This window comes from Protopterus annectens, chromosome 2.part2, assembly GCF_019279795.1.
Source record: "Protopterus annectens isolate FY-2018-M chromosome 2.part2, PAN1.0, whole genome shotgun sequence".
Classification (NCBI taxonomy): domain Eukaryota; kingdom Metazoa; phylum Chordata; order Ceratodontiformes; family Protopteridae; genus Protopterus; species Protopterus annectens.
The window spans coordinates 328,763,090-328,776,129 of record NC_056730.1 but is presented as its reverse complement, the minus strand read 5'-3'; the positions used below and the strand labels follow the sequence as shown (position 1 = coordinate 328,776,129).

Genomic DNA, 13,040 nt, shown 5'->3' with positions numbered 1-13,040 from the left:
AAGCGACAGCAACCGACGCCGGACCAAGACTTTGGAACTCTGGCCGACTACTGGACCGCCTGACGGCAGGATAACCCAAGTGTAATGACTGCAGCAGTGTGAACACTCGAACATCTACATTTATGGTAGGTACAAAACTGTACTTTCAGCATGTTACTTGGTAATTTTATAAAACTGAATATAAATTATAATTAGAACTGCTTTTGACTGGCATTCCAGTAATGTATTTAAAAAGTAATTTATTTTTTCATGCCTCACAACCTTTGTGTTTCCATCTAGATATTAAGTTGTCATGTAGCCAATGCATTGAAATATTTTTTTCGTCTACACTTCATTTTGTCTTGATTGGACTCTCATAATGATTGTTTGGCACCCAGGGCAGCGTATTTAATTAAGGTCCCAGTTATTGTGGTTTTGAGCATAGCTCCACCCCTTTTTGGTTGGTCACGCCCCTTAAATTGGCCCCATCCATTCAGCTGTCTCCTGCAGCCCCCCTTTAATTTGAAGTCACCAGCCACCACTGACTGCTGCTACTCACTGTTCTCAACCAGAAAGTGTTTCAGCCATGAGTTTCATAGTTTCTTATTAGGTTATTGACCCTAATGGATTCTTAGAAGCCTAGCCATGCATTTCCATGAATCTTTTTTAGCCCTATAATATCAATAGCCCATAGCATTTACATGTTACCCCTTTCCATAATGGACACGGGTGATACGTCAGGGATGAATTTGTGGATTTTCATCCATTAATCCAGATTACATTTGAATAGAGTAAGAGAAGACTTTTCTTTGTGTGGAGAAGAAGATGATTCCAGTAAGTTAAATTCTATCCATCCAACATGTGCTATTTGTTTTGCAGAAAAAACTGAAAGATCTCTTGAGTAGGTATTTATGCTACCATTTGACTTGTGGATGAGTAGAAAGTCTGGGAGGACAGGATCTGTTGAGGCTGTGTATGAGAGGAGAAGCTCACTCCTCAGTAGCCTTTATGATACTGAGAATATGGACAAGGCTTTGAGACGATTAGTGTAGTTGTTATGATTTAACTCATTGATTTTCTTGGTAAGAAAATGCTGTGGACATTCAAATTGTGTTAAGTGTTTGGGGCTGGTACATGCCAAAGGGGGCATTATATTCAATGATTGTTCTAGCAAGTGCTGAATACAGTGGAATAATCACATCTAGAGCCAGATCATGGTCAAATAGGCTCCAAGGCAAGGTAATGGACCAGACCCCCCCCCCCCCCGCGGCAGTTATTCTAGTGTTCCATTACTTGTCTCTCTCCCCTGTTTACCATAAATGCTGTTGAAAACTGTCAGCATGCATACTGTTTTCTTTTTTACTTTTTAAATGAAGACAGAAATGTGGATTTTAATTTAACACTTTTAATTTATCCTTTGTTCACCAGGTTAGTCCCATTAGACTAATAGCCACTTTTCAGGGTAAAGTTGGCCAGGGCATCAGGCTATTCCCCCCTACTCTTTTCAATGCTCAGGAACATGTAAAAGATCTCACAGCACCTACCATCAACATAGGCAGATGGGGCTTTGGTTTAACATCTCATCCTAAAGACAACACACTCAGGAATGGAGCACTTCCCTTAACGTGTACTGCAATGTCAGCAATCCATCTACATGGTGTGGGAGTAGTACTCACAGCCTTCTGTATCAAATGCAAGTATGGTACCTGTTGCGTTACTAACACTGCTTTCGAATTTTATAGCACAAACACTGATGACCATTTTGCTACAAAAACAGTTGCATATTGAAAGCAGACTTGGCATGAGCAATAGTAAACTTCTCTTCCCTTGAAGCTCACATTCATTGAAAATACATTGAAACTCACATTCATTGAAGATGTGTTAAAATTTGCATTCATTGAAAATGCAAGTGGCCAGTGGTGGATTAAGTGAACCTTGGTTCCTGGGCTGTTTACAAACCTTGGGCTCCTTGCATACATTTTTTGGACCATATATAAATGCATGTGTTATTTGATACATCTTCCTGATTTAATGTATGTATTGTTAAATACAGCAGCATTTATTAGAGCACATGTTAAGTTTGTACTTTTTAAATATGTTTTCTATTAAGCAGTGAAACAAAACGTATGAACAGTAAATGACAAAAGTACACATTTCAGAATATTTCAAACAACTCTAATGACTAACTGTAACCTAGGGTCTGATGGTGATTGTAGACTATTAAAGCTCTTGTCTCCTGTAGCTAAAGTACAGGGTACCTGTCACTTCTAACTAGGGCATGTTACACAAACACACAGACACACATGCACACCAAGCTTGTACCTGCAAGTTCCCTGGCATGTAAGGTCCCAAAATGATTCAGTCTTGCACTGTTGAAAATAGTTATCCATAATGCCCAGCTTCAATCTTGCTGCCACAAATAAGTAAGGCTCCAAAACTTTGTACTCTCATCTATTATCCATAATGCTGCTGTTGCAATCTTGTGCATTTCATAAATCAAATCTTGCTCATTGCTTTGCGTGCATACATTTGCTTTGTCTCATTGGCTGCCGTAAGACACTCATGCAGCCACAACACAAATGTAAGGTAGGAAAACTTTCACTTTTTCTAATGTTTTTTAATTAAATTAATGTGGTGCCCCCCCACACACACACAAGTAGGCCCTAGGCAGCTGCCTAGGTTTGGTTGTGCTGGATCCACCTCTGATTACATCTGTGGACCCATATCCTTACAAATAAGCTGTGCAATGAAAACAGACTTTATTACAATAGTGAATACAGTGTGATCAAAGGACAGTTCACTGTGTATATAGGTTCCCAGGTCCCTAACCATTGAATTAATTTTTTGGGGTGTGTATTGTCAGTGTAATAGTTGCAGGGGACATCGTGCTTGCCAAAGAATACTGTTATACATTTTTTGTATTTTTAGTTTTAGTCTATGTTTTTGACAGCAGCTATTTGTATGGGAAAAGCCCTTTTGGAGACCGTTGGTGCCCTCTGGAGAGTTAATAATGGCACCTAGTTTACAGTCATCAGCAAACTTGGCGAGCCATTAGCCCTTAACATTGGCTTTGACCACTGAAAAGTGAATGCCAAAGAGGAGTGGCCCAAGGACAGAACTATGTAGTACAGCGCTGGTGACCATTTTTTCAGAGGAGTTAAGACCACCCACCCTTTTCTATTTATGAGCCAGTTTGACATTTACATAGAGATTGATATTTATCTGGGAGAGTTTATTAACAATACTTGAGTGTGGAATGGTGTTGAATGTCTTAGCAAGATCTAGATATGCAGTGTACTGATTTTCCATTCCTCTGTAACCTTCTTGAAGAAGTCAACCACAATGACAAAAGCAAATTTGGCTTAGGTTAAGCGTATTTAGGTTGTCAATGTCCTTGTTTAAAAATTCCATAGTGATCCTTTCCATAGAGGTACAGATAAGAGTTGTCATACTTATGGGTTTATAATTACCTCGGTCAGTTGACATCCCACACTTGTACAGGGAGATGACTGTTGCTGTCCTCAATTCATTTGGTGCACAGCCTGTTTGGAGGCTGATATTGAATAATATCTGTAGGGGTTTGGCAGGTCCAGTTTTGGGCTAGCAAGAAAGCATCCTGATGTATTATCTGGCCCCACAGAAACAGTGGTTTTGGCCTTGAATAGTGCCTTGATGACTTGTTCTTTGGGAGATTTGAGGGAGAGACGTAGATGCAGATATGTGATGTGGGAATGTTAATGGGGAGTGGGTGAGTGACGTTTCATCTAAATTTTATCTGCTAGCTGATTGGCTATATTCTCTGGGTTTGAGTAGGTGATATCATTTACTGTTATCTCTGTACAGTACTGGGCATTGTTCTTGCAGTTTCTAACATAGTTAAAGAAGGTTTTGTGGTTATCTTCAGACTGTATGCCTATTTTTTTTTACCTCATATTTGGCTTAACTTGATTTGATCAGGGACTGGAGTTCCCTGCTGCATTTAACAAGAGCATGCTGTCATGCTGGGAGTTTGTTTTTACACACAATGAGTTTTTTTTTTTCCTCCGGTGGTGGTGCTGTGGTAGCGTTGTCGCCTCATAGCAAGACGTTGTCCCGTTCGATTCTCAGCTAGAGCGTCTTCTGTGTGGAGGCATACGTGAATGGGGCATGCCTTCGTTGAAGGTTGTGCATCAGGGCTGGTAACCCGGTAAGTAAAAATCCACTATCAATCATTAGCGGACCGGAGTTCCGCTGTGGCGACCCCTAACCGGGAAAAGCCAAAAGACACAAACAGAGTAATTTTTATATTTGGATTTCACTGTAGGGGTTTATTTTTAAAGCTAGCAATGTATTAACTTCAGAGGAGTACAGCTGCCTCTATGCAGCTATTTACTTAAGCTTAGACTTTAACAGTCAGGCAGGGGATTTTGAATTTAGCCAGGTCATCACTCAGTTTAAATAAATTAGCCTTAGCATAATGTCAGAAAACTAATTTATTGGAAGGTGCTTCTTGTCTCAGTAGTCAAGTGAATGCGGCTGATTTATGTTCGGATTTGACTGTGGAGAGAGTTGCAGTTGGTACAGATCAGAGCTGTCCCATATAGGTAAGTACCAACTCAGTTTTTGTCATCCCTAGTTGGGGTGCAGACTAACTGGCCGGCGAGTTTATGTTAATGAAGTCTAGAAATCTCTGGGCATATAATAAGGGGATGTGTAAGTCTTTCAATTTATAGAGTGGTAGTTGAAGTCCCCTAGAAAAATATTTGACTTGTTACATAGGGACTCCATATTCGTCAGGTAGGAGGTGTGGGCCAGGGGTCCATATTAGTTCACTGAAATATATTTTCAGCGAACATCTAACCATTGAAAATCACTTCTGCGATTTGTGGAATTTTCCAGGACAATGAAACAATTGCCCTGCAGCACAATGGAACACACAATGTACTAAATCAAACCCACCCAAGTAGGGGGCTACACCCCTCACCCCAACTATATATACTAACTTCCAGATTGCACTACAGTAGGGAAAAGGAAAAACTTGTGTACTTGGCCAACTACTTCATTGTCCTGGGAAAATTCTATGAATTGCAGAAATGATTCTCGATGGTTAGATGTTCGCTAAATGTCTTTCTGTGAACTAATATAGACCCTTGGGCTAGTGGGGACTTGGAAGGGGTCCTGTAGTTTGCTATGATGTGATGTAGGGTTTTATTAATGTTAAATAGGATGTGGAGGAGTTCCAGGTCATTATCCTGTCTAATGAGTCTGGAGTTGGCACTTTGTGTAACAAATATAGAGACTTCCCCATCTTTAGTATCTTTTATCCCCCACTTTTAGTACCCTTATCTAATGCAGTGGACCTGAATGCATGCATGGTAAGCATCAAAGCCTTGTATCGACTTGAACTAGGTCTGTGTGGCAAAACGTATATATTGATATATTCCAGGCTAAGAAGTGCCTGTAGGGAGTAGAGTTTTCTGTTAAGATTGCTAGCACTGAGAAGCAAAACCTTTGTTGTTCAGGTTTTGTTTTCTTATGTTGGATGGTTTTGGAGACTGATATTGCCGAAATAAGGCAGTATGAGGATTGGCAAGGTTTTGGTCAATATATGAAAGCCTTTAGGAGAGAGATGCGGCCATCTCTGTTGAAACAGTTTGGACTGTAATCAGTTTCCTCACAATCTAATATATATTGAACTCCCTTTTAATGACAACAAAAGCTAAAGCCGGTTGTTGAAATCTATAATTTTTGTTTCTATTGTGACATCATTCTCGGTCATGGTAAAATGCTCAAGGATAGGTCTGTACCTGCCTTTGACACATATTCTGAGAGCTCCATTATGTCTCTGTTCTTATAATCCGGGAAGGTGCATCTCAAGTCATTTACTCTCACTCATACATGACTGTTCCATAAGTGTATTTGTAGTTCAGGAACTTGAGAGTATGTTTGATGTGGTGAATCCCGGCTCCTTACAGCGACTGACCATGAGCCTTTCTTTGCCCAGCCTGGTAAGTAATCTCACACCATCCTGAAAGTAGTACAGCCAAGAGTAGTCCCACTCCCTTCCCCTCTGTGAGATGGCTGTTGGCAGCTCAGGCCTTAATCCCCTTTGGCTAATTTGTTAGTTTCTCAGATTGCTAATCAGTCCTGCATTACCAGTGATGCATGCAGACAATCTCCGTCAGCACCAGCAGGCTTGTGTCCCATATGAAGAATGTGTCTTTGAAGTCAAGTAGAGAATGATGGAGCCCCATCAAAAAAAAGAAAAATCAACCATTATGCTGTCTCACATTTTATTGGTTGGTTGAATGATGATGCTACCAACTTGATCACTACTTGTGTACTAATATATAGACATAGTGAAAAAAACGACTGATGTATTTAAAAAAAAAGACTGTTTATTTCTGAAAGTTGAGATCATATGGTGCAATCCGCAGTCTGCTTTCTTCCTCTTGATGAGTGGTAGCAATTTACTCATTACTTTGCTGGTTATATAACAGGCAGGATGAAACTAAGCAAAGGATGGAAACATAATATAGTGTGTATGAATATTTGGGAGACAGGTGTAAAATAAACTATAATGGGCAGTTCATGCCAGTGAACCTAGATGGATGCCAAAAGATAGGGTAATGCACTGTGGTGGAGGTAAATTATTGGCAAAGTATCATGGATAAATGAAATACTTTTTTGTTTTGCTTCATTTTGTAGCCCTGAGTCAGCAGAGGCTGGAGCTTCTTGCAATGCTTGATGTAAAACAACAGAATTTACTGCAGGGAAGTGTAACCTTGTCTGAAGTGACAGGCCTAGAGGTAAGTAAGGCTAACAGTAGTACAAATATTTCATAGTTATACACTGAGTTGATCAGCAGTTCCTTATTAGTTGTGTAATGTTTGAAACTCTCTGACTGAAGAGATGAAGTGAGAAAAGCACTTTTCAAAATCTGCACTGTTGTCTTGCACTTAGGTGGCTGTATATGAGATTCAGATTTTTTTAATGTACAAAAAACATGTGTGTGGGGGTGGGGCAAATTGTATCATGGTAATGTTTTATTTTCCAAATAGTTACTTATTGAAAACTTTTTGAACTGTACGCAAGTGAGTAAAACTATCAGACTTGTATCTATATTTCTATATATCTATACAGTTATCTCTTTTAAGTAAATGGTTAGCTGTCTGTATATTTACACATTTCTCTGTTTGTTAAATGAGTATGTAGAGTGGTCTAAAGACCCTTTTCATGCATGACCCAGGCCCAAGAGGACAGAAACAATCATAGACAAATTACTCAGTAATATACAATAGACAGTTATTCAACAATATACAGTTATCCATTTAGGAATAAACCAAAGACAATGAAAGACACGCCTCACTATTCAGTAATAAGTATATATACATGTTGCCACATGAACGTTGAATGTCAGAGGGAACATTTATTTATTTATTTTATTTTATTTTACATTTGTTTACCGGGATAGCCCGACTGGATACATGTCCATTTTCAGCGGAGGCCCCGGGGAGAAAAGCTCCACATAGACAAACTTACATAGATTACACAGAAGTTAGCAAACAATTATAAAAACAAAGTGATTATATATAGTGGGTTAGTAGTGTTCCCTAGTAGGGACTCACAATTCTCATGGACAGACAATTAAAAGTAAGAGACATCAGATTGGAAGCAGAGCTTGGTGATGTAGTTACAAGTTATGATAATTGCAGAATATGCCTTTAGTTTATAACTTAATCACGTTTGGTACATGAGCATAGCCAATTCACTTTGAGATACTGTTTGAGGTTTTTTTTTTTGAAGAGACTTTTGGAGGATTGTAGGGTTATATAGTTTGGCAAACGGATTCACCAGCAAAGTTATTAGCTTTGTGGGTTTGGACCAGTAGTTTATCGGCTGACCGTAGGGATCTTAGGTTGGTATATGGCTTAATAATATTTTTAAGTGAGGGGGTATCCTCAGGGTGTTACAAAATTTTGTGCGCTATAAACATAATAATCATAATAACATAATAATATGCAAGTTGCTAGATTTGCAGTTCTATCCAGAATGTAAAAAGGAGTATGAAGCAGAAATGTTAGCCATTATCAATGAAACATTGACATGCTGCATATTTATGGAGTTGTTCTGAAAGAGGTATTTTGAAGTTTAAGTTTTCTTTGCACATTTGGTCACAAGGGAGATTATTCGAGATGGTAGGACCAAGTCTTGAAAATGCTGTTTCACCAAACATTGTTTTAAATGGAGTTCTGTGAAGGGACAAGAATTTGGGTTGTGCATTTTAAGGGCGCAATTAGGTTCTGTAATAAGAAGGAACCTTTTAATGGGTGGCAGCATCCTTCATGCAAAATCTTGAAGTGAGTAAGCAGTGAATCTTTCAGTTACTGGGAGCCACTTTACCTTTTGTAGAAGTAGGCAGTGATGCGTGGTGGTGGCTGTCAACAGGGCAAATCTACAAATTTTGTTTACTGTGGTCGGAAAGCTTTTAGTATTGCGGCAAGAATGAAAGGTCAGCAGTGGAAGACTGTATTCAAGTTTTGGAAATAGAATGTTTTTAGCTATGGCAAGTCCAGTGAGTGGTGAGAGGAGGTATGAGATTTTTTTTAACATATCAAGTTGGGAGAGGATTTTGTGAACAATATTCCTACTATGGTTAGAGTAAGTAATTGATCCAGAAGAAAATCTGAATATTTATATTTTGAATAGTAGAGAAGGTGTTTTAGGAAAAACGTTTAGCTTCTGTCAGATCAGTAATAACATACAAGGAAGACCAGTCAATGAGGGCAAGTTGCCCTCAGCAAGTTTGTACATGTATGTATATGTGCAAGTGTGTGTGTGTGTGTGTGTGTGTGTGTGTGTGTGTGTGTGTGTGTGTGTGTGTGTATGTGTAAATACACACACGGATTCAATTTATAATCTCGAAATACTGAAATATCGAATTTTGTATTTCGAGACTATAAAATCAAACTAACAAAATAGTGAAACCCCATAACCGGCAATCTAGAAATGTTGAATTTGCAGTTTTGGTAGTGCGCTATGGGACATGGGATATGCTGTATGCCTGATTTATGTTTTGTATGTGGATATGGTTGGAGATTAAGGTAAGTGAATATTTTTTTATGGGTTTTGGGTAGGGATTTGAGTGTATGTGAGTGTGTTCAGAAGTTTTAGGTGTGGGTTAGGGTAGGTAGGTAAGAGTATGAGTTTGTAAGTGTGGAAAGTGATGGTGTTTGTACATTTGTGATGTGTGTGTGCGCGAGGGGACTGTAGTGAGTAGTGGTGAATTTACTGTCTCTTTTTGTTTGTTGCAACCTCGGAGTTAGTATATATAAGTAGTGGCGGTGTGGGGGGTGCAGGGGGGCTTGCCCCCCTGCTTATAAGTAGGGTAGGTGGAGATTTGTGGATGATGTCCTTATCATATGGGAGGGTAACAGGACTGATTTTGAAACGTTTCTTACCCATTTGGAGACTACCACCACTTTTTTAAAATTTACTATGGAAGCCTCACAGGACCATATTCACTTTTTAGATTTATCCCTGAAGCTTACAGAAAAAGGTACTATTTGCTCTTCCCTTTATAGAAAGCCCACTTGGAGAAATACATTGCTAAGATATGAGAGTATGCATCCCAGGCACATATTTCCTGGGATAGTCAAAAGCCAGTTTACTAGACTATCTAAAATTTGTAAAGAGGTAGATACGCTTTCACCCGAAATAGAAAAGTTAGAACTTTTTCTTAAAGAAAGAGGATATAATAACAACATGGTTAAAAATTGTAAACAGCAAGTAATAGGAAATACATTGACAGATGGAGGCATTGATAATTTTTTTCTAGACAGGCCTCTCACATAGTGGTATCGAAACAAAAAACTTTTAGAGATAAAATACCAGTTATAATGACATATACCAGTGATATTAATATATTAAAAAAGATAATTTACAGAAACTGGAATGTCCTCACCATGGATCCTTTTACTAAAACATAAGTTGGTGACTATCCCAGGTTTAGTTTCAAGAACTGTGAAAATTTAAAACAAATTTTATGCATTGAAAAAGATAATATCTATAATAACATTAAAAGTACCCAAGTTGGAACTCATCCTTGTGGTCACTGTCACATGTGCCCCTTCTGCTTCCCTCCCAGAGGATTTTTCTTTTCAGAAAGCCTGCATTCTATGAGGGAGCATTTTAAATGGGAAGGTCGGGATTTCTCAGATTCCCGAAAGAGGCTTAGGGAATTCTTGTTTTTACCACAACATAGGCCCTTGGCTATACCTCCGGGTTTGGATGTTGTACAGGATGTTTTCTCTGAGGCTTCCCTTAATCCAGACTCTTTGCCTCCTGCCCGGTTAAGCCAGACAGGTATTACAGGGGTGCCAGAGGCTCATAAATATTTGTATAAGAGCCCTAGGGCTGACCCAGAAACTATTAGTCAGGGACCTAAGGGTGTCAGGGCTTCTGTTGTAAAGAATCCAGTTCCCATGGATAAGGACTCTAGAGCTCTGGATAGGTGGGGTAAAAGTGTATACCTCTTCCACTCTTGCAATGAGGGCTTTAAATTGCCAGTTTCATATGCTGAAGTACCAGAATTTCCTTCTTAGTCAATTGAAATCTAAGGTGGATGCTTTAGCAGAGGGGCATAGAATGTAAGCAATTACAGGATTTGGTTCATGCCTCTCATCAGGTGGGTAAGCATTCTTTGCAGTGTGGTTTTGATGCTTTGCAGGCCTCTTCCAGGGTGGCTGCCACTGGATCAGTTATTCGTAGAGCGCCCTGGCTTAAGGATCAGAACTTGTCAGAGCATGTTAAAGCTCGAATTTTGGATGCTCCCCTTCAGTCTAAAGTTTTGTTTGGTTCTCCTGTGGAGTCAGTCTTGAAGAAAATGGAGGACAAAGCTAAGTCTATGCAGACTGTTAAGGATTTTTTGCAGGTGCAGCCCCCTAAGTTTAGCAGAAATTGGCCTACTAAGGGATGGGCTTACCCTTCTTCTGATTTACAGTCTAGGGGTAGATCTAGACGTGGTAGGGGCAGAGCTCATGCACAGGGTTCTTTTAGGCCTAGGACGTGGAGTTCCCCTGCACAGTCTACAGGTGAGGGCAGAGGCCAGTCCTTTCTAAACAGACCCAATGACCTGCGACTTCAGCTGCCCGATCCTTCCTGTCTGGCAGCTCCTCTGGGAGGAAAGTTGGCACTTTTCAGGCAAAATTGGCTTTTAGTCACCCAGGACAAATGGGTGTTGGACATTATAAACCGAGGCTACAAGTTTTATTTCCACACATTGCCCCCTTTCAAAGGCATGCCAGATGTTCCTCCTCAGCAAAAGGCAGAGGCTCACAAACAGATTTCTTTACTTCTTCAAATGGGAGCTATCCAACAGGTCCCTCCATCAGAGGTGGGCCTAGGATTTTATTCTCGTCTGTTTCTTGTACCAAAGAAAGGAAACACTTGGAGGCCAATTCTGGATTTGTCTATTCTCAACACATAACTGGACATTCCAAAATTCAAAATGTTGACTTTGCAACAACTTCTACCTATGCTAGGCAAAGATCACTGGATGGTAACTCTGGATCTCAAGGAGGCTTATCTTCATATTCCTATCAGGCCAAGCTGCAGGAGATTCCTGCATTTTTGGGCTGGGACTTTACATTATCAGTTTTCTGCATTGCCCTTTGGCTTATCTACTGCGCCCAGGGTGTTTACAAAGGTTCTGGCTCCGGTGATAGCCTTCTTACGGTTAACAGGAATACACATTTATCCTTATTTGGATGATTGCCTGATTCTGGCTCAAGACAAAGACAAGCTACTTCACCATCTTCAGTATGTTATGGCAGTGCTAAGGTGCCTAGGGTATTCTGTGAATGAAATAAAGTCCAGTCTAGTACCCTCTCAGGACATGTGCTTTCTGGGTGTGAGACTGAATACAGCCTCTCAGATGGCGTTTTTGACCCCGGACAAGCAAAGAAATCTTACCCTTTACTTCCAACAATTGTCTCTCCTGTCCAGGCTGACTGCAAGGACAGTCCTTCAAGCCTTGGGGTTCATGGCATCTTGTATTCTGGTGCTTCCCAATGCCAAACTGCATATGAGGAAGTTACAATGGTATCTCAAAAGTGTATGGACTCAGCACTGCCACGATTTGGACACTGTCATTCAGATAATACCTTGCATTCAGAAGGAATTTTTGTGGTGGGCTCAGGAATGTCACCTAAACAAGGGACTCTCTGTGACCCGACCAGAGGCGAGTCAGATCTTAACGACAGATGCCTCGGACAAGGCTTGGGGGGCACACCTCAATGGAAAATGGGTTCAAGACACGTGGCCTGCCAGACTTCAGCATTTGCATATCAACATGAAGGAGATGTTAGCAGCCCAATTTGCATTGATGGCCTTCAAGGATCTACTTCACCCAGGACAAGTGTTGATTCAAACAGACAACACAACTGTCATGTGGTACATCAACAAGCAAGGGGGAACCCATTCGTACCCACTTTGCAGGCAAGCTATGATTTTGTGGGAGACTGCTCTCAGTTTGCACCTCACTCTTCAGGCAAGGTTTCTGCCAGAGCACAGAACTCCTTAGCGGATGTTTTGAGCAGACAGATGGTGGATCCCCACGAGTGGAAATTGGATCCTCATGTATTTCGACAGTTGACAGTGTTTTGGGGGACTCCAGACATAGATCTGTTCGATTCTCCACTGAATTTCCAGCTGCCAAAGTTTTGCACAAAGATGTTTCATCCAAAAGCTTGGAAAGTGGATGCTCTTTCATTCAATTGGAACAATCTTCACGTCTATGCCTTTCCTCCTCTGCCTCTTCTTCCCAAGGTGCTCTTGAAGGTCAGACAGGACAAGCCCTCCATGATTCTTATAGCTCCAGATTGGCCATGTCAGCACTGGTACCCTCTGCTGAGGAGTTTAGTACGGGAGCCTCCTTGGCCTTTGCCAGCAAGTCCACACCTTTTGACCCAGGCAGGCAATCATTTCATCAATGTCAAGATACAGTCCCTGCATCTGGCAGCTTGGCATATTCGGTCCTAGACCCTGGAGGGTCGCAGCTTCCTCAACAAGTTTTGAATGTT

At 40.6% G+C, this 13,040-nt stretch overlaps 1 protein-coding gene across 1 annotated transcript in view; it reads left to right on the top strand.

Annotated features, from left to right (window-relative positions):
- Positions 1-13,040, top strand: part of CCDC125 (coiled-coil domain containing 125) — a 1,485,470-nt gene that overhangs the window by 1,113,902 nt on the left and 358,528 nt on the right. The window contains exon 7 of the mRNA XM_044063882.1: positions 6,667-6,767. Coding sequence (XP_043919817.1) covers positions 6,667-6,767 — 101 coding nt within the window. The remainder of the gene's footprint in view (positions 1-6,666; positions 6,768-13,040) is intronic.